This window comes from Phascolarctos cinereus, unplaced genomic scaffold (genome assembly GCF_003287225.1).
Source record: "Phascolarctos cinereus isolate Bilbo 61053 unplaced genomic scaffold, phaCin_HiC Scaffold_5;HRSCAF=322, whole genome shotgun sequence".
NCBI classification, from domain to species: domain Eukaryota; kingdom Metazoa; phylum Chordata; class Mammalia; order Diprotodontia; family Phascolarctidae; genus Phascolarctos; species Phascolarctos cinereus.
Genome location: NW_027555958.1, coordinates 445,578,515 through 445,599,107, shown reverse-complemented (window position 1 = coordinate 445,599,107; position 20,593 = coordinate 445,578,515). Strand labels below are relative to the sequence as shown.

General features: G+C 57.7%; 1 protein-coding gene across 1 annotated transcript in view; it reads right to left on the bottom strand.

Moving 5' to 3' along the window:
- PTPRF (protein tyrosine phosphatase receptor type F) overlaps positions 1 to 20,593 on the bottom strand; it is a 101,115-nt gene that overhangs the window by 22,898 nt on the left and 57,624 nt on the right. The window contains 11 exon segments of the mRNA XM_078156594.1: positions 287 to 384; positions 1,141 to 1,624; positions 1,626 to 1,720; positions 1,857 to 1,974; positions 3,156 to 3,182; positions 6,409 to 6,602; positions 9,308 to 9,613; positions 13,160 to 13,304; positions 14,108 to 14,241; positions 15,127 to 15,708; positions 17,327 to 17,596. Of these exon segments, the coding sequence (XP_078012720.1) occupies positions 287 to 384; positions 1,141 to 1,624; positions 1,626 to 1,720; positions 1,857 to 1,974; positions 3,156 to 3,182; positions 6,409 to 6,602; positions 9,308 to 9,613; positions 13,160 to 13,304; positions 14,108 to 14,241; positions 15,127 to 15,708; positions 17,327 to 17,596 (2,453 nt within the window).

The following is a 20,593-nucleotide window of genomic DNA, read 5'->3' as shown; positions in this document are numbered from 1 at the left end:
GCCCTCGTTGCCTCACGCCTCTGCCCTCTCTGGGCCATCCTCTACTCAGCCACTAAAGTGAACGTCCTCAAACAAAGGTGTGCCTGTGTCACCCCAAGCCTCTAGGATGAAACCCCTCATCTAGGCATCCAGCCTTGGTCCAACCCAGCTGGGCCCCTCCTGTCCTCTCCCACTTCTATGGGCGCTGCAGGCCATCCCCTGGGCCTGGGACAGGCTCTGGGCCCATCTGGCGCCTCCTCCTCCTGAAAGCCCTCCTGGATGCCCTCAGCCCCAACTCCTGGCATACCTTGAATGGTACCGAAGACTTGTAGGAGTCAGGGACTTCCCAGCTAAGCAGCACTGATGTCTTCATCACGGCACTGACCCGGAAGTTCTTGGCAAACACTGGAATTTAAATCAACAAAGGTCACAGGAGTGTTTTCTGTCTGTAGGGGTAGGGGGTCCTTGAACGCTAGGTATGGTGAAGGAAATTTTCAGGAGTGGGCCCCTGGGGGTCCACGGCAGCAAGACGGTGTGCCCCAAGTCAACAGGGGGCTGGGACCGGCCTCCCCTAACCACTAAGCTGCCAGCAGCCACCAGGTAAATGCAACTGAAGGCCGCCACCAAGGCTAGAGGGCCACCACCACGAGAGGTCACTGGGCCACCACCACCAGAGGTCAGAAGGCCATTCCAGGAGGGCATTAAGACCCACCACCAGAAGTCACTGGGAAATTCCCTGAAGAAACCATTCATTTCATTCACCAAACATTTATTAAGTCTCTCCAGTGTGCTCCTGAGAAGAAAGGGCCCCTGCTTAAACAAAGGGTTCTGGGAAGGCCAGGGCATCAGGGATGCCTTCCTGGAGGAGGAAAATCAGAAAGGGGATTCAGAAGGTGAAGCGGGGCCAAGGAAAGGGCCCTAGACAGTTCTGGAGGCAGGAGAGCCAAGGGCAAATTGTGAGGATGGAGAGTAGAGCCTGGCCGGCACGGAGAGCACAGAAGGTGACAGGAGACAAGGTTGCAAAGGTGGGTGATGCCAGACTGTGAAGGGCCTCGAATGCCCAAGAAGGCCAGAATCCACGGACTGCCACCAAGGCCTCCCACCTGCTGCCCGCCCTCCCTGTGGCGGCTGGTCCCGTTGGCATGGGCGTGGCTCACACACCTTGCTCCACCGGCATGGTCCGCGACTGGATGCTGGGGCTGAGAGGCCCCGGGCCGCGGCTGGTGTGGGCGCGGACCTTGACGTCGTAGGTGGTGTCGGGCAGGAGGCCGGCGAGGGTGAGGTGCGTGCTGCCAGTGACGCTCTGCTGCTCCTGCTGGCTGTTGATGTCTCGATACACCACGGTGTAGTTGGTGATGCGCCCGTTCCGCTCAGCCAGCACGGGTGGGTCCCACTGCAGCTCTGTGGTCGACGTGGTCAGCCCAACCACCTGCAGGTTCTGCGGAAAGCCACTGGGTGCGTCTTCTGGGGTGGTGACTTCCTTTTCAGATGCCTCACCGGGACCTGCTCGGTTCTTGGCCGACAGGCGGAAGATGTACGTGGCACCCTTGTGCAGGCCGGTCACAGTGAAGTGGTGGTCCTCCTGGCCAAAGGCCACCGTGGTGGGCTTCTCCTCGTCCGCCCGCTGGTACTGTAGCCGGTAGCCCCAGCAGCTCGCCCGGCACGTCCTTGGGCGGGTGCCACTGGAGGAGGGCGGTGTTCATGGCTGTGGTGCTGACCATCATGGTAGGCCGGCCTGGGACTGAACAAGAGGGCCCCCCGTGGCTGCGTGAGCTGCCTAGCTCGTGGTCCTCTCTGGCTTGGAGAGGCCCCGGGGGCAGCTCTCCCAGGGATTTGGGTGCCTCCCCCCCCGGACTTCTGCCCCCAGTCCAACTCACCTGCCCCCGTGGTGGTGACGATCTTGGGCTTGCTGCGGGCTCCATCTCCTTTGGTAGTATAGGCAGCAACTGTGATAGAGTAGGTGGTCTCTGGGGTCAGGCCTCCGATGGTGGTCTCCTAAAGAGTGGGAAAGAAGAGTCTGGCAGGGTCCTGGGAAGGTCGTGGGGCCCAGGAAGCAGAGACTCCTTCATGTCATGTGGGATCTGGGAGGCCTGTAGCTCGCAGGATACTGAGCTCAGAGGTCCCTGCCTCGGCTCTGGATGGCAAACAGCTCAGCGCTCCATTCAGCCCATGAACAAAGAGTCACGGGCTTTTCTAGCAGTCCAGAGCCTCTCTTTGAGGCCTGGAGGCCAGAGCAGGAGGTGGCCGTGGGGATCCAGAGGGCTGCCCCTAGCCGGGCCTTCAGGACCGTCTCATCTCAGCCCTTCATTCTACAGATGAAGAAACAGGCCCAGAGAAGGGGATGTGGCTGGCTCAGGGTCCCACATGCAGCTGGGAACAGTTTCACACCAGGTTCAAGCCCAGCAGAGCAGCTGCATGGCCCGGGAAAGCCCCTTCTCCCTCGATAAGCCTGTTTCCCCTTCTGTTGAGTTAAGGAGGGTTGGGTGGGGCTGGAAGAGACAGCCTAGGGCCCTGGGGACAGATCTACTCCCATAGTGGTCTAGCGCCTCCATTCCTACCACCACCATAGAAATCCGAGGACCCAAGATCCAGGGGACAGCGGAAGGGGAGGAAGGGACAGGTGCCCAGATGGACCCCACTTCCCTCAGAGCCCACCAGAGAGAAAGAGAGAGAGAATCCAGAGATCCCCACCCTGTTCCAGTGAGGAAGCCAGAGTGCTGGTGTCTACACTAGTGTCCCCGTCGCCTTAGGCTCCCCATGATGGTCCCTGCCTTTGCAGTCCCATGCAGGGCACCTTGACTCAGACACATGCCATACCATACCACACCACACCACACCACACCACACCACACCACACCACGCCACCGACCCCGGGTGGGGGGGAGGGTCTCTTGAGGACCCATAGACTTGGGGCTGTCACCAAACCTTTCCCAGCCATGGGGGCTTAGGTGCCTGCCTCCTGGGTCCTTCAGCCCCTCGCTCTAGGGGAATGAAGTCTGGGATTTGCTTCCACTCATCTCGATGGGGCTTAGGAACCTGGGAGGCGGCAGTCAACGGCCCCCCAACAGGCCGACAAAGAGTCTGGGCAAAGGGTGCCCCGACAGCCCTGGGTCTCCTTGGCCTGTCCCCCCCCCATACCAGATTTTCCCCAGTGAGCTACTCATGCCTTTACTTACATAGTCCTCTGACTCCTCTGGCTGCCACTGACCACGGGAGGGAGAGAGAGAGATGGAGACAGACATTTGTGAGGGAGAGCTACGTCTGGCCAGAGGGAGGGGGCTCAGGGCTTTGAGACAGCTCCCTAGGGAACTCAGCTATGGGCAGGTCGAGCAGAACCAGAGCAAGGCCCAGGGGGTGAGGCAAGGCCCAGAGGGGCCAGCCTGCATAGCAGGCCCGGCTGACCAGGCCCACAGAGCCCAGGCTCAAACCTGCTTGCCCTGCACATGGCGTATGCCAGACAAGCAGGTACTCACGGTGGGCCAGACAGAAGAGATGCTGCCTGAGGGGGCCTAAGACTCCCCACAGCGCAAAGGGGGATGCAAGTGGGCTCATGGAGACCCATGGATGAAGGAAGGATTCTGACAGCTACAAGGTGGGTAGCAGGCATTCCAGGTGAAAGGAATGATGTAGGCAGAAGCAAGAAATGAGGGATGGGACAACAGCAAGGGAATGAACACACTGTCTGGGCAGAGGGTACATGCAGGACGGCAACCAGCTCAGGTGGGGGTCAGACCTTGCAGCCTTGAGGCCACACAGGCCCTCTAGACCCTCAAGTGCAGCCCTTTGACTGAATCCAAACTTCACAGAACAAATCCCCTTCATAAAAGGATTTGTTCTGCAAAACTTGGACTGGATCAAAAGGCCGCAGCCGAGGACGTAGGCCACATGTGGCCTTGAGGCTGCAGGTTCCCCACCCCTGAACTAGTCTGATGGGGCATGTTGGCACCAGGGTGGGGAGGCCCTGAATACCAACGTGAAGAGTGTGGGCCTAAGTGCTGGCAGTCCATCCATCCTGGGAAGCATCTAGGGGCTGTGCCCTGCTCTGACCAAATGCCCCTGCAATTGGTCTGCACCCCAAAGAAATCCAAGAAAGAGCGAGAATGCCCACATGAGCACTGAAAGGTGGGGGTGGAGGGGCTGCCCAAATATGGTGGAATATGTGGGACGGGCTGAGAAGTGAGGAAAGGGATGGGTGGGGCCTGGGGCCCTCACAGGGACAGCTCCCTCAGGTCCACCTGCAGGCCTGTCCTGGGTTTTAGGAAAGGGTCCAAGAAGCAGGACTGGGAAAGGTTTCAAGATGGTGAGAAGGGCTCACAAAAGCTGTCTTGTCATGCGAGAGAGTGGCCAGACTTGTTCTCTTTGGAGCAAGTGGAGCTGAGCCACTGAGAGGAAGACTTCTGTCTGATGGCCAACAGCTTCCTAGCCACAAGGGCTGTTCAAAAGTGGAACAGGCTGCTGGAAAGGTAGTGAGCTCCCTGTCTCTGGAGGTCAGCGAGCAGAGACTGAATGTCCATGTAAGGGACAGCAGGGTATACTGTGGTAAGGAGTCCTGCCGAGGGAGGATGCGGGTGGGGTGACTGCTAACATCCTTCAGCTCTCAGGATCACATGGTGCCTGGGGTGCAAGACACGGCTCTGACAGAAAGGGGGAACACGGATGCCCTGCCTTCTGGGGCCAGCCTCAGAGGCTTCCATCTGGCCTCACAGCAGCTCCATATGCTTCCCCTGAAATGGCCTCTGGCTTCCGCCGAGCCCAGCAGATGGGGCTGCCCGGGCCGGGCTGGGAGCAGGTGGGAGAGAGGCCCAGGACAGGCGTCCTTGAGATGCCCTGCCCAGACAGCTGGCCCTCGCCCTAGCAATCACTCAGCCCACAAAGGCCCCGTCAGATGTTCCGGCTCAGCTTCTGAGGTCCCATCAATGGGCTGCTGGACTGTGGGTGAGCAACGAGACACTGGCAAGGCCCATGGCAAGTGGCTGCCGTCTATCCCTGGGATGCCTGGAGTGAAAGGTGGGCATTCAGGGGCTCCTAGGGAGGAAGGAGTCCTAGCCCTGGCCACTGCCAGGAAGGTTTCTGGGGCTACTCTGTTTCTTCCCCTGCCTCTTCTGCCACTATGAGATGGCTTACTGGGCTTCTCCCTCTGCCCCAAAGGGGCCGGTGAGGGGAGGGAGAGACAGACGCCTGCGGGCATTCCAGGAATGGCCCTGGAACGTGGGGGGAGGGGGTGCGCTCAGCCAGGCCTGGCCTGGGGACAGGGATGCTTAGTGCCCTCAGTACTCCATCACTCACTAGGGGCAGAAGAAAAGAACAACGAGCATGTTTAGCTTGGGAAGAGCAGGCTGAGGGATGGCCAGGGAGAAGATGAGGATACAGGACCCAGAGAACAGGGATGGGACACAAAAGATGGGCCCCAGCACCCAGCTCAGCTCCTGGGCCTAAAAGGTGGGGGCCTGCAGGTGTGGAATCAAGCATTCTCTGCCAGACCTGCTAGGGAGGCAAGCTGTTGTTATAAGAGAATGTGGAGTGGGGCGGGGGTGGGTGAGGTAGGCCTAGGAAAGGGTACCAGTAAAAAAGGTCTTTGTGACCTTCTAACGATAGAACAGGAAAGACTGGCTTGGTTCTGCTCCACCCACGGGCAAGGGGTTCAAGGTGTAGGGCCCCCCCCCCCAGGCTGGATCTCAGGACACGCTTCTCAGCAGTCAGAGCTACCTCTGACGGGCCTCAGCTGCCCGAGTGGAGCAGGAGCAGGAGCAGGGGCAGGGGGTGAGCTTCCTATCAGTGGAGAGCTCTAAGCAGGAGACTTAGAGGTCTCTGTGAGGGTCAGGGATCTCGCCTGAAGTGGTGTCTCTTTGGGGTCCGTGCCCCGGAGTCTGTACAGGGACTTGCCTGGGGGTGCTCAGCAAGCCCTCAGTTTGCCTCATGGTGACGAGATGACCCTCTCATCTGCTGCCACAAGCCTCCCTCCCTCTGTGCCGGGGCCCTGACATCAAGGGGCTGCTGCTGGTCCTAACCATCTGCCCTCTGGGGCACCCCCCCACTTCAGCTGTCTGGCTGGGGAGTCTCACAAAGTCCCGGCTCTGCTCAGAGAGAGGCCTGAGGTGCAATGCGGGGACAAAGGCCTCCCCATGCATGGGATCTGGGGTGCGAGTTCTGGAGCTGGAAACCCCAGAGAGAGGCTGGCTTCTCTCCTGTCCCACATCTCCTCCTGGGTCTGGCCAAGTCCCAGGGCAGGGCCCGTTCCAACTCTTGGCTCTATCCCCTCCCCCCCAAACCTCCCTGGTCCCAAGCGGACTGCACCCAGCCTCTGCCACGGCCCTCCTGTCCCACCCCACTTGGTGCTCTGTCTTCCTGTTCCTAGCCAGTCCCTAGCCCCTGGTCCTGACGGTCCCCTCTCCCTGTCCCCAGCCTGCCTGCACTCTGCCAGCTGGCTACCTGGGCTTCGGCGAGCATCACATCCTTGATGACCGGCTGCCCACGGGGCTCACTGTTCTCGAGCCGCACGTAGGTGACCTGGTAGCCGCGGATCTGGCCATGCTGTTTGCTGGACACGGGCAGCTTCCAGGACACGTGCACGGCCGTTGAATTCACCGACTCCACCTCCACCTTCCTCGGGGGTGCGCTGGGCACTGCAGACGGAGGGGAACAAGGCACGTTGGGGCTGGGGCAGCCTCACAGGATGCGCCTCCCGGGTCAGCTTGGCCCCTGGAGGAGTCACGTCCCCTTAAGATTAAGATTCTCCCCCTTAAGCCTCAGCCCACTGACGCTCTGAGGCCCTCACTGCCCACTCAGCTCCAGGGAGGACTAAAGCCTGGCCACTGGGCGGCTGCAGAGCCCAGGACCCCACAACCCAGCCCACATCCTCTGGCACTGGGCAAACCTTCAAGTCTGGTCTCATGGTCACCAGGTTCTCCCTAGACATGGAGGGGTAGCCAGTTGCCTGCACACAGTAGGCGCTTAACAAACACTTGCTGATGGACTGACCACCATGCCCCGGCTGCCACAGGGCAGGGGCTGAGGATGGCCAACACCACCGGCTGATGCAGAAACCCGGACAGAAGGAACAACTCTCTCCCTAAATGTCCCAAGACCGAGTACCCGGGCTCCACAGACGCCTCTGCCTCAGGGCTGGCACCAGAAAGGGCTGCTGGCACAGCCTCCCTGGGGGCCAAGCCCCTGGAGGGGGGAACGAGCAGAGGATGAGCCCCCCAGGCCCCGCCGGCCAAGCCTGGTCCTTTCTGCCTCATCAGCATCTCTCATCTCTCTTCCCTTCTCTCCTCATGGCCAGTCCAGACCCTTGTCCACCACTCAGGACCACTTTAAGAGCCTCCAAACTGGGTGTCCTGGGTCCCCTCCCCAGTCTGTCCTCCACACAACTGCCAAATACAAAGGTCTGACTACACCCCTCCCCTGCTCCCCAGCTTCTAGAAGGACATACAAATTTCTCGGCTTGCCATACCTACATTTTTCTCTGTTTTCCCTCCCATACGCTCAGCCTTGGCCAGCGTGGAGCACCCATGATTCCCTGGATGTGCCACAGAACCTTTGCTCATGGACCTCCCGGCCCAGATCCACTCTGGGCCGGCCTCGGCTTGCTCTTCCTGACACCGAGCCCAGTGTGCCTCTCGATAGCCTTCCCCACCATTCCCAGCTGTGCCCTGGGGGCCAAGCAGAACAGGGCCCCGGGAACCCCTCAGACGCTTGAAACCGGCCCTTGTGTCTCCCCCTCCCCCCACCCTGGGGCCTTCTTTCAGCCCTCATTCTTACCCCAGGCCTCCTCTCTGGCTCCTTCCCCAAGCCGGCTTCCCTGCTCTGAAAGCTCTCCCACTCTCCTCAATGTGCTTGCTGACCAGTGGGGCTGAGGCCAGGGCTCAGGGTTCAGAGGTAGCTGGTACCTATCAGACCCTGACCTCCCGGAGGCCAGGGGCCCCAGGCAGCGCACACTGATGTCATTCACCTCCTTATTTCTCGAAGCTATACCCCCTTAATGGAGCCCACAATCCCACGAGCTTCCTGGGCATCCCATCACACTGAGCTTGCGACCCACTAAAACCCCCAGATCTTCCTCAGTGGAGTGGTGCTAGGGATAGTAGAGTGCCGGAACCTGGATTCAGAAAGACCAGAGTTCACCTCTGGCCTCAGACACTTACTAGCTTTGTGACCCCGGGCAAGTGATTTCACCTCTGTCTGCCTCAGTTTCTTCATCTGTAAAGCGGGGATAATAATAACACCTACTTCCTAGGCTTTTGTGAGGGTCGAGTGAAAGGATATCTACAAAGCCCCTAGCACTGTGCTTGGTACACAGCAGATGCCTTCCTTCCCTATCCTGGGTTTGGAAAGTGGCGTTTCTGGACCTAAGCACAAGACTTTTCACGCGTCCCTTGTCGCCCCAAGGCTTCTGTCTGCCAAGATTCTGCTGGCTTTTGGCTCCGCTAGCAGTTGCCAGCTTGCCTGCCCCGTCTCAGTCGGAGTCACTGACAAAAGCATTTGTGGATGACAAAGAGCCTCCAGGAAGCCTTGCCTCCCCTCCCCAGCCGGCAGATAGGACAATGTGGGACTCCTCACCCCAGCAAGGAGGCCCGAGAGAGAGCTGGAAGGGACCTCGGCGGCCACCAGTCCAACCTCTCGTTTTACAGAGAAGGAAACTGAGGCTGGGGGGCGGCTGAGGACTTGGGAGCACAGCTTTAGAACTGGAAGAAACATCAAGTCCGGGAGTCCAGCCACCCCATTATACACCTGAGGAAATTAAGTGACCGGCCCAAGGTCACTTAGCAAGCTCAGAGCTGGGATCTGAAGCCGGGTCCTTTGACACCACAGTCAGGGCCCAGGCTTCCTGCCTTCAGACCACCTTCAATGGTCCAGAGCCACACGGCCTGAAGGGGGCAGGGTGACCACCCACAAGCACACTATCACAGCCGCCAAGACACAGGAAAGGCAGCGTCTCCAGGTGCACGGGACGATCAGGGAGACGGGAGAGATTGGGATGGAGAGGCAGGTTCGGCTGTGGATTCACTCGGCCGGAGAGGACACGGCGAGCCGGGAAGGAGTGGGGGAGCAGAAGAGGGGTGTGCTGTTCCGTGGCCTGTAGGCAGCTGGAAACGCAGAGCTGAGAGGGCAAGGGAGGGACTGAGCAGGACAAGTGGGAGGTAGGAGGAGAGCAGGAAAGATGGAGGAGTGAAGAGGGTGACTGCTCCCAGGGGGGAAGCTCCCGTGGGCATCAGAGGGGATGGGGCAAGGGGAGGGAGATAGAGAGGGAGGGAGAGGGAGGGACAGAGAGAGAGGGAGAGAAAAATCAGCTGCACCCCCCCCCCCCCCGCTCAAAGGCAGCACCTACCGTCCTCATCGGTGCGCACCAGCACCGGGGAGCTCTCGGGGCCTGGCCCTACGTCCGTGTGGGCCCGCACCCACACCCTGTATTCTGTCCACTTCTCCAGGTCCTGGATCTCCCGGCTGGAGCTGTCCGGTCCGATGCCGTCCACCACGTGCCGGGCAGTATCCTCGCCATCCACTGCCTGGTAGGCGATGGAGTACTGGGTGATGACGCCATTGCGGCTGGCAGCCGGAGGCGGGACCCAACTTACCCAGACCGTGGTGGAGCTGGTACTGACGCACCGAACATCCTGGGGAGGGGCAGAGGGGGCTGGCGGGACAGAAATGGAGGAAGTGGCGAGATGGAGGGGGGTGAAGCATGAAGGGGTCAGCAGGCAGGGCTGGGTGCACTGGGGGGAGTCTCAGACCCAGCCAGGCAACTGCTTCTGGGGAGCAGCAGGGAGCCCAGGCCAACCCACCCCCAGGCCACCTCTTCCCCTGGCCCTGCGCTCTGACTCAGCTGGCCCCTTCACACTTAGACACACATAGACACAGAAAGCCGGTCAGAAAGGCCCTGCATCTGAAGCCCAGCTCTGCCACATACTGGCTTTGCGACCCTGGACAAGTCACTTCCCTTTTCTGGGTCTCAGTTTCCTTCCCTGTAATGTCAGGAGTCATCTGCATGGCTTCCAAGCATGTATCGAGTTCTAAATCTACCATCCTGTCTTTGGATGTCATAGGCTGTCTCAAGCTTCACACACACAACACACACATGCATTCACACGGACTGCAACATGTTCCTCTCTGCATGTATACACTCATACCCTCACACATAAAGACCCATACTCATGCTGACACCCACATATGCTCACACACACACACTCACACCTCTGTCCTCTCAGGGGACATCTTTCTTAACTCCCTTCCCTGGCCACTCCGGACACCACCACAGGAGGGTCACTGCCCCCACCCCTGCCTCAGTAGCACGTGGACATCAGACAATGCCCCCGGTCAGCTGTGTGACTTCTGACCCTCAGAATGGTGTGAATGCACCTGGAACGGCCTGGCTGGGAGCCTCCCCGATGGAAGAGATGGAGACATGGATGAGATGGGGGGGGTGGAAGGAAAAGAGGAGAAGAGGGGTAGATCCCACATGCAGACTTACCTGAGCAAGGGTCAGGTTGGGGTTAGGGCAGATAAACAGTGACTTGTGGAGGGCAGAGACGGGGACAGGGGAGGAGAGATAGGCAGGGAAGGGGCATGTGGCCAGACTGGGACGCCCAAGCTCCGGACTCTAGCTTTGAAGCCAAAGCATTCATTTTGTGTCCTTCCCCAGAGGTGGATGCAAAGGTGCTTCTGTGAGAATTAACCCTGCCAAGGCAGATTAGGCCTCATTTTCAGGGCATGGGCCTAGTGCAGGAAGGTGGTAGGGAGCTGGGAAGGGCCTTGCCCTTGCCATGTGGGTGGAGGTTGGGCAGCTGGGCCTTTCTGTAGGCTCATCAGGCAGTCGTGGTTTGGCCTCTTCTTGCCGATGGCTTTTCTGAAGTCAGTGAACTGGTTTCTGGGAGTCAACTCTCTAAGAACCGGGCAAGTCAAACCACCCATCCTTCCCTTTATGAAAGGGTTACTGAGCCAGTACGCTAGAGGCAGCATTTGACAAAGTCTCTTTTTCCTTGAGGAAGGGAGCCAGACAAGTCAGATTCAGAATGGCCTGAAGGACTGGCCTTAAAGAGCAGTCCTGGGGGTCCGATGTCCTGAAGCAAGTCTGTCCGGTGAGGTGCCCCAGAGGTCTGTGGTGTCTGGCATGGTTCCCCCTGCCTTCGTCCAAACAGAGGCAGATGGGGCACACGTGTCACCCCTGCAGCTGGTACCAAACTGGGAGGAAGAGCCGGCAGCCAGAACCACAGAGTCGGGATCCTCAACAGGTTAGAGTAGGGCCAAATCTAAAACGATGCAGCTTCTTAGGGACAAATGTGCAGTCCTACGCAGTCAGCTGTGTAGTGGGACGCGAATCTGCATCCGTGACAGGGCTGCTGGTGCTGGTGATCCATCATCCAGGGGCTAGAAGCAAGCAGCACTCCACAGACCCAGTGCCTTAAGAGGTGCCTTCCTAACGAGCAGGTAGGGGCTGTGGGATCCTCAAGAGGAAGAGGCAGGAGGTCAGCCTCAAAAGCCAGTCCCATCACCCGGCCAGGGGCAGAGACCCCTCAGGGACCGGGACCGGAACCAAGAGCTCCAATGTAGTGCTGAGACAAGTGGGCATCGGAACATCTCTGGAATGAGGATGCCTTGTGGCAAGAAGGGCCTCGAGTGCTTGCCAGAAACAGAGGATGGGCCAGTGATGGACAGACTAGGTGGAGAACATCTGCATGGCAGCAGAGAAGAGGATGACAGGAGAATGTGGCACAGACCCTGATGGGGAGAATCAAATCCTGGCCTGCGCTGGGGGCCACACTCCAGGGAAGTCAGGGGGTGGCCTCATGTTTGGGTCCCTAAGGCCGCAGGACTGAGAAGTGGGTTCCCCTGACCCTTTAGCAAATTAAACCCTTTTTACTTGTTGGGAGGCCCAGTACTGCATTGGTCCCTGAGAGAAGGCAGGAGCTCCCTAAAAGAGGAAGGAAGTCTCTTGATGTACCACAGGCTCAGATTTGTGCCCTTTATTGTATAAATAAAACGTGTGTTTTTAAGCCTTGTGGGTCTAAACACTTGTAAGGGGGAGCTGATGGCCACCCTTGGGGTTATCAAACATTTAAGCTCCTACATGACATGTCAGAGGTCCTGAAAACGTTTCCAGGACCCCTAGGTCCGGAAAGAGCTTTTCAAAGAGGGGCGATGGCCATAACAAGGACTGGGGGGTTGTAGTGGACCAAAAGCCCACTGAATAAGCAGCATGAAAGGAATGAGAGCCAAGAAAGCAAACATGCTGTTGGGCTGCACTAAGAGAGATGCAGGGCTTCTAGAACACGGAGGCGACAGGCCCATTGTCCTCCACCCTGGTCGGACCACCTTAGAAAGACTGGGTCCGGTTCTGGTGTGGGGGGGGTGTTGGTGACCATTTTAGAGGAAGTCATTCACAAGCGATAGAACACTCAGAGAGGACGAGCAGATGTGGGGAGAAATGGACATCATGTCCCTCGAGAAACCACCGATGCAAGCAGGATGTGCAGCCCAGAGAACATCTGGGGGGACACAGTGGCTGGCTTCCGACACGTGGAGGAAGGAGCCTGATCAGCCTTGTTCTGCTCGGGCCCACGAAAGACCATGGGAAACTCACTAGCAATACAGCTGTCACCAAGAGGAAAGGCTTCGGTGAATGCGGTGGGCCTTCCTGCCCCTATACATTTTCGGGGCTCCCACGGCTACAGATGGGGTCTAATGGGTACACCCCGTCAGAGGAGGAGCCATTAAAAGGACGGAGGAGGGACGTGACAGCTGCCCTTGAGGGTCTGAAGCGCCTGCCACAAGGATCAGACCTGTTCTGCTCAGCCCTGCAGGCAGAGCCAAGAACGATGGGGGGCGGTGCGGGGGTAGGAGGTGAGCAGCAAGACCCGAAGGGGCCAGAGGAGGCTGGATGATACCCCTTAACTCTAAAGCTATCCCACAGAGGAATGGCAGGAAGGAGAGAGACAGGGAGGAGAGCTGGGGGAGGGGAGGAGAGGAGAGGGGGAGGAGATGAGGAGAAGGGCTGGGGGCCTTCGAGCTCCTTCTCAGACTTGAGGCCACTTACCAGGTTTTCTCCTTATCTCTGAAGGAGCCCTAAGCCCAGGTCTCAGCAGCCTCGAAGAAGCTGCAAGCTGGGGGAGGCAGTGTGTGCCCCCAGGCCTTGGGAAAGCCCTAGCAGGGCCAGGACAGGAGGTGACTGGCTCAGGACACTTACTGGACTGCTGTGTGCGTGTCTCGACGGGGGGTGTGAACACCCCAACCCCCAGGTCTGAACGGGCAGCCAGCTGGAAGCGGTATAGGGTATCTGGCTTCAGGTCCTCCAGGATGTAGGATGAAGTGGGGTCAAAGGTCACTTTTTGCTAGAAGAGCAGAAGGAACCAGTTACTCAACAAAACGATTGTCTCTCTTTGGGTCTGATTCTCCTGTTCCCCATCTCTCCCTTCAGATTGGCAGACCCCTGAGGGCATGCCTGATCTAGCAGGACCTTTCCATTGCTATCATCTCGATGGATTACAGGTCTGAGAGTCAGAGAGGACCTGAGAGGCATTTAACTGAGGCCCCAAATCCCTAACAAGTGGTCATCCAAGCCCTGCCTGAGGACACCAGTGAAGGAGGGGCCCACCCCCATGCTTCCATGAGGCCTGCAACCAGGCCAAAACTGCTCTGGCTCCTGGACTTCCTCATCTAAGGATCTCTCTCTCTGTCTCTGTCTCTCTCTCTCTCTTGCTTTTTTGGGGCTAGGCAACAGCTAGTGAGTGTTATGTGTCTGAAGCCAGATTTGAACTCGGTCCTCCTGACTCCAGGGCCAGTGCTCTATCCACTGCACCACCTTGCTGCCCAGGATATCTCTCTTAATCCACAATGCTGACTCCTCCACACCCTACCTCTCACTCTTTGATTTACCCCTCCACCTTGAGAACCAGGGGGGCCACAGGACCTCCCCCAGGCCTCTGGGACGCTGCTTGGAATGGAGACCTCTCGGCTCTCTTGCTTATGACCTTTGCCAACCTGAACCCACTCCTTTCTTGGATTTGGCATTCAATATACTTCTGGGGGTTTCAGTAGTGATCCTGCCTCCTTGATGACAGTCCATTTGGTGGGTACACCAAACAACCAAGGTGCCCTGAGTCTCTCCTCTGCCCCAACCCTTGGCCCTGCTCACCTGGGGTCCATCTTCTCCTTCCCAGTACAGTAGCTCATACTTGGTGATTCTCTCCTGAGGGGGCAGAAGCCAAGATAGCAGGACCCTGGTGTCTGACTCGGCCTCGGCCTGGAAGTCTGCGGGCTGGGCCGGCACTGAAAAGGGTCCCAGGAGACAGTCAGCTCCCCACTGAAGTAGCACCTGGCCACTCCCTGCCAACCCCATCACCCTAGCAGAGCTAGCAGTAACTCTGAGTGAGGCTTCCAGTCCAACCCAGGCCTGAAGCCAGGCCAGGACCCATCAACTGCACCCTTGACAAGAGATCACTGCTACCTGAAAGATGTCCAGGGAGGGGAGCTCCCTGCCACTCTGGGACAGGCCTACCTAGCGAGACATTTCTCCAGACATCCAGCCTCAATCTGCTTCTGCAACATCCTCCCTCCCCTCCTCTTCATTGTTCTGCCCTCTGGAGCCAAGAAGAACAGAGCTGAGCGCCCCCTCCTCATGACCAGCTCGCCTGACCCCCTCCCCCATCTTCTCTTCTCTACACTGGGCATCCTAGGTCCTTCAACCAATATCACATGGAGTAGATTCGAGGCCCGCTATGATGTTCTCTGGAGGGGGACAGACTAGGCATAATACAGTAGGACGGATCATCACCTCCCCAGTCTGAGACTTAAGACTAAGAATGCATAAGCTTCCTAGGCCACTACATTACACTATCCCGCAGACTCAGACTGAACTTGCAGTCCACTAACCCCCTCAGATCTTCTTCAGATGAGCTGCTGTCTAGCCACACCTGCTACACCTCATACTTGGCAGCTGACTTTTGGGATCCCTTACATTTGATTTTATCTTGTGAGCTTTAGCCGACTGAACACTACCCCGCCTGAGCCAGGGCTGTCATTTTACATGTGCCCCAACCAGGAGAAGCCACCCCCCCCCCACCCTGGGGGCTGAAGACTTAGTGAGCCCACTGGACCGGAGGGAGAGGGGAAAGCGTCCCATCCTACAGAAAGCCTGCTGGTCACATCACACACCTCCCTGCTGTGTCTTGACCTGAATGGGGGGAGAGGGTGGCCCGTCGCCGACAGCAGTGAATGCCAACACGCGGATGCTGTAGGTGATGCCGGTTACCAGGCTGCCCACGGTGGTGAGGTGGCTGTCGTCCGTGTTGTGTTTGTGCCAGGAGCTGAGGGGCAGCAGGGCATCTGGAGTGTAGTAGACGCGGTAGCCACGCACCAGACCGTTGGGCTCATCTGGGGGCTCCCACTGTACAAGCATGGTGCTTGCACTCAGCATGCGGGCTTGCACGCGCAGTGGCGGGCTAGAAGGTGCCTGTTCTCCTGTGCGGGCTGTCACCAGCTCACTGGGAGGCCCACGCCCTATGTTGTTCACAGCTAGCACACGGAACTCGTACTCCGAAAATGGGCTGAGGCCGCCGATGCTGTAGCGCGTGGTGGCCACACCATCCACCTCCTGGAATGTGCTGTCCCCGGCTGTCGGCCGGTACTGGATGCCATAGTAGGACACGGGCTCTGCATTCCCCGAGTCCCAGGTCAGGGTCACACTTGTAGCCGTGGTCTCTGTCACCACCAGCTCAATGGGAGGCCTTGGCAGTGCTGAGGACAGAGGAGTGCGTCAGCACCACCCAACACGGCCAACCCTGCCCCAAGAGCCTCCTCTGAGCCCTAGGCAGCCTAGCAGGGGAGAGGCAGCACGGGGCCTGCAGCCTGGAGAGAGTCGGGTTCAAGTCCTGCTCCAGCACTTTCCATCTGTAGGACCCTGATTATTTTCCCTCTCTCAGCTTTAGGTTCTTCATCCAATGAATAAACAAGACAAAACATTTGGACTGTGCACATCACAGAGCTATCTGCTGAGGTCTGTGCTATGCACCGGGCTGGTGACAAATGCTAGCACATTATGGCTTACGACAATAACAGTAAGCATCTACATAGTGTCTACTATGTGCCAGGCACTGTTCTAAGTGATCTAGAAATATGATTTTATTTGAGCCTCACGAAAACCCTGGGAAGTAAGTGCTATTATTATCCCCATTTTATAGATGAGGAAACTGAGGCAGACAGCGGTTCAGTGACTCATCCAGGTCTTCCTTACTCCAGGCCCAGGGCTCTCTCCATCGCATCACCTAGCTGCATCTGATGAGCACAGGTGAGAACCAAAGGGGAGCCTGGGTAACTGGGAGGGCAGTACCCTGGACAGTCACAGGAGAAGTTGGGAAAAAAGGAAGAGCGGAGAGAATGAACTGATTTTGGACGTGCTGAGTTTGAGACACCCGTGACATTCCGATCTGAGACGTCCAACAGGCAGCTGGCCACGAGGGACTGGACTCAGCAGAAAGGCGGGCGCTGACAGTGTGATCTGAGAATCATTTGCATGGGGATGCTAACTGATCCCTGGGGGTAAGGAGCTACTAAGAGAGTGTGGAGGTAGAAAAGAGCCCAGGACACAGCTTTGGGGGCCAGCCTCAGTGAAAGGGTGTGACCTGCAGGAAGAGAGTGAAGGAGACTGAAGGGGGTCAGACAAGCAGAGGAGAGCAGTGTCAGAGACCCAGGAAGATGAGGATGGACAAATGGCCTAGGAGAGAAGTGGGAGGGGGTGTGTGGGAACATGGGACTGGGGGTGACGGCGCTCTCACTCTGGGAAGCTGCCTGATGCCCCTACACACCCCGTCTCTGCTGCCTCTCCCTGATCTCTTCCTCCACACCTGGCCAGGGGCTAGTTTATGCATCCTAGGGATGAAAAGTCAGGCAAAACCCTCAGTTAGGCTCTGCACCAATCTATCTGTGGCTTCTGAGGGTGACTTTTGGGACCCAAGCCTAATACTTTATGTTCACCCTATTCCATTCCAGTTTACATTTGCCTAACCTTCTAACCCACCAAGAGTCATCCATTGCCTTAGCTCTCCCTCCCACCTTCATTCTGCATCCTCACACCTGATGAGAGGTTATCTTGCTGTGCAGGGCATTAAGCCAGGTCATTGAGGAAAACGTTAAACAGAATACAGCCTTGGGGCTCTCCCCCATAAACCTTCCAGGCTAATATCAGTTAACTAATAACGTCTCCTAGACATTATCTTTTTCTCTCTCCACACCCACACCCACGGATGTCCAAGGAGAAGAAAGGTAGGTCCTAATCTCCCTCCCCTTCTCATCACTTTCCAGCCCCTTCTTGCCCCATCCCATTCTGTCCCACTGCCCCTGGCCCAGCCCAGCTGACCTTTGACAGTGATCTGGGCGGTGGCTTCAATCAGACCCAGGGAGGAGATAGCCACACAAGTGTAGTTGGCCGACTGAACGATGTTGGTGAGTTCCAGAACATTCCGGCCAACAGGCATCTCATCCTCCCGGGTGAGCTCCTCAGCTCCAGCCATCCACTTGACATAGGGCATGGGAGCGCCCACTGCTACACAGGTTAGGTTCACGCTGCCCCCGGGCATCACCTCATGGTTACTGGGGGGGATGGAGAAACGGGGAGCCACCCGGCGCACTGCAGGAAGAGAGGGGCCCAATAGACTTGTGGGCCAGGCTGGGAAAGGCCACCAGGCTGCCCGTCTTTCCCCCGAATGCCCCTCATTGCCCCGGCAGCTGTGGGCCAACCTGTGCTCCCAGGGCAGCCTCGGCCTCCCAGCCCATTCCAAGTCATCTCCTTCTTGGGACCAGCCTCAACATTCTCAGGCCTGGAGGGCCCTCCTCGGGTCTCGTGCTTAGAGGTAAGGAAGGGGTCCCTCATTTGGAGGGGTGGGGTCAGTGGACCTCCATGTCCTGCAGGACCCACCCAGGGATCTGGAGTCAGGAGAGCAAGACCCCAAGATCTGAAGATACCACTGAGTCCCACAGCTGGTAAGGAACAGAGCCAGGGTCTGTGCCAACTGCCTCCCCAGAGCAAGAGAGAAGCCCTGGGCAGAGACAATCCTGTAGCCTCATTCAAAAGAACCAGGCGACTGGCCAGATGGAGGATACCTGCAGCTCCAGGGGCCCAATACCCTGACCTCCTGGGGGCCAATGGCCTGGCCAGGGGTGTGGGTCAAGAGGATATGCAGTGGCAAGGGGGGAAGTGGAAGGGAAGGCTGAATGGGTCTCGGGGTACCCTGGTGGGGACCCTACATGAACCTAGCCCACAGGCTGCAGGAAGTGATGGGAACCATACGTCCACGGGAGGGGGCGGGCTCAATGGGCATGACGATGGGTTTAACATGATGGAGGGGTGGTTCCAGGCATGGGGGGCACACCCTGAGCCTCTCAGGGAGCAGGGCTTAGGCTTAAAATCGGGAAAAGATTTCTTGGATCAAAGGTGTCCTGAGGTGCTCGGCCCAGGGACATGACCCTAACATCCCCCCCTCCCTGTCTCCAAAGCCAGTACGACATATGCCACACCCTTGGCATGCAGGAGGTCTAGGCCGGACCGGCAGGACGGGGAGCAGCCCACAGACACAGCCTTGATGACGGCTGAGCAAGTCGACTGGCAGGCAGGAGACAGGACCAGAGAGCCACACTTAGCCTGGTCTGGAAGAAGCCATGCACAGGCACACAAGCAGGCATGCAGAGGGAACTCCCAGAGCTACAATGAAAGGCTGCCCCTCCCTGCCCCGGGTCCCAAACTCCAGGCCCTCCTGGCCCTGAGAACGGAAACGGCTCAGGCCCTCTGTCCTACAGCATCCAAACCTATCCACTTCCTGAGTGAGACAGAGACTTGAGGCCTGGAGGCCCCAGCCCACAGCACCTCCCTCACTGGTGTGGATACCACACTGGCCTTCTCCCAGCTTATGCCTTTCAACCCAAATGTTTGTTAAGCATCTGCTATGTATATGATTTACAACAGTAAGCTCTTGTCCTCAAGAAGCTTATATGTTCTATAGGATGATGGGAGACAGGATGGGGAAGTGGGGGGAAGGATACTTATACATTTAAATAAATACAAAATCTACCTAAAGGAAGTGCTAATTACCAGATGACAGTGCTAATGACTGGGGAGGGGGGTATTGGAGGATGGCAGTAGTGTCTACAGAGGCTCTAAGAAGGATCCTAAAGGAAGTCAAAGATACTACTAGGCAGAAACAGCCTGGCATTTCATCTATGGGGAGCAGCTAGCCGATTAGTCTGGTTTAACACTAGAGTACAAGACTAGAAAGATAGGCTCACGGAGTCCATTCCTTCCCCAGTATGGTTGAATGGCCTTTCTTCCTTCTCTTCTGGCCCCTAGGACTCCTTGAGGACAGTTTACGACCTGTCTTGCCTAGCCCAGAGCCCAGTCCATCTTAGAACCCAGAATATGGTGCCCAGCTTGGCCCAGGACCTAGAATAGGGTGCCCCGCTCGGCCTAGAAGCCAGAATATGGTGCCCAGCTTGGCCCAGAACCTAGAATATGGCACCCAGCTTGGCCTAGAGCCCAGAATATGGAGCTCAGTTGGCCCAGAACCTAGAACATGGTGCCCAGCTCAGCCTAGAGCCCATGTCAACTCCTGGTTGGGAGGCAGAGGCAGGCCACAGGTTTGCCACTTGTTCTGTGCGTACCCTCTCTGGGCCCAGAACACACCTGTCCATCCCTGTGGACTCTTTCTTGGATGGTGCACTCACACTTGCCTCCTCAAGGCCGCTGGAACAGACCTGCCCATGTCTCTCCTCTCTCTCCTGGTAGACCTGGCTTGGCAGCCCTACACCTGGGTGCCCCAGCCTGCTGTACTGACACCTGGCTCTCCATGGTCTTAGGAGCCAAGTCGCTTTCCACGCCATGCCTCAGCCTGTTGCCCAGGCCTGAAATGCCTTTCCCTTGACTTGTCAGCCCTCAGAGTTGTCCCCACGGAGGCAGTCAGTAAACTTCTGGACCCGAGAGCTCCGCCAGCAGACGCTGGACAACCACAGGTCCAAAATGCCAGACAGGGACAGCTTGCTCTATATGGGCTGGACTGTTTCATTATTTTTTTTTTTAAGTGAGGCAATTGGGACTAAGTGACTTGCCCAGAGTCATGTAGCTAGGAAGCATTAGGTGTCTGAGGCCGGATTTGAACTCAGGTCCTCCTGACTTCAGGGCTGATGCTCTATCCTCTGCACCACCTAGCTGCCCCAGGACTGGGTGTTTCTGACAGCCCTGCCAGCTCTGGGAACTGGGAACTCTCAGTGGGGACAGGGCCCTCCTGGTCGCCCTGCAGCTCTGCTGGGATCCTGAACTACCCTTTCCTTTGCAATGTTCACCTGGGCTGAGAGGAACCTGCGACGCAGAGGACAGTTTCCTGTCTCTGTAACGCCAGAAGCCAGCCCAGGGCTGGCACAGAGGGGCCTTCTCAATGCATGATGATCCTGACCATCTGGTTGGGGGCTCAGAAGCAAGGGGGCCTGGGTTCAAATCCCTCTGGTCTCCCCTGCTGTCAGGGCCCACGCCTGTCTGACCTGCTTCTCTCCATGTTCCCCCTTTAAACTTATAGTGCTTCCTGCCGGGATGAAGACAATTTTTCCGGAAGCCAAGGTCATGGCCAGGCTGGGGATCAGT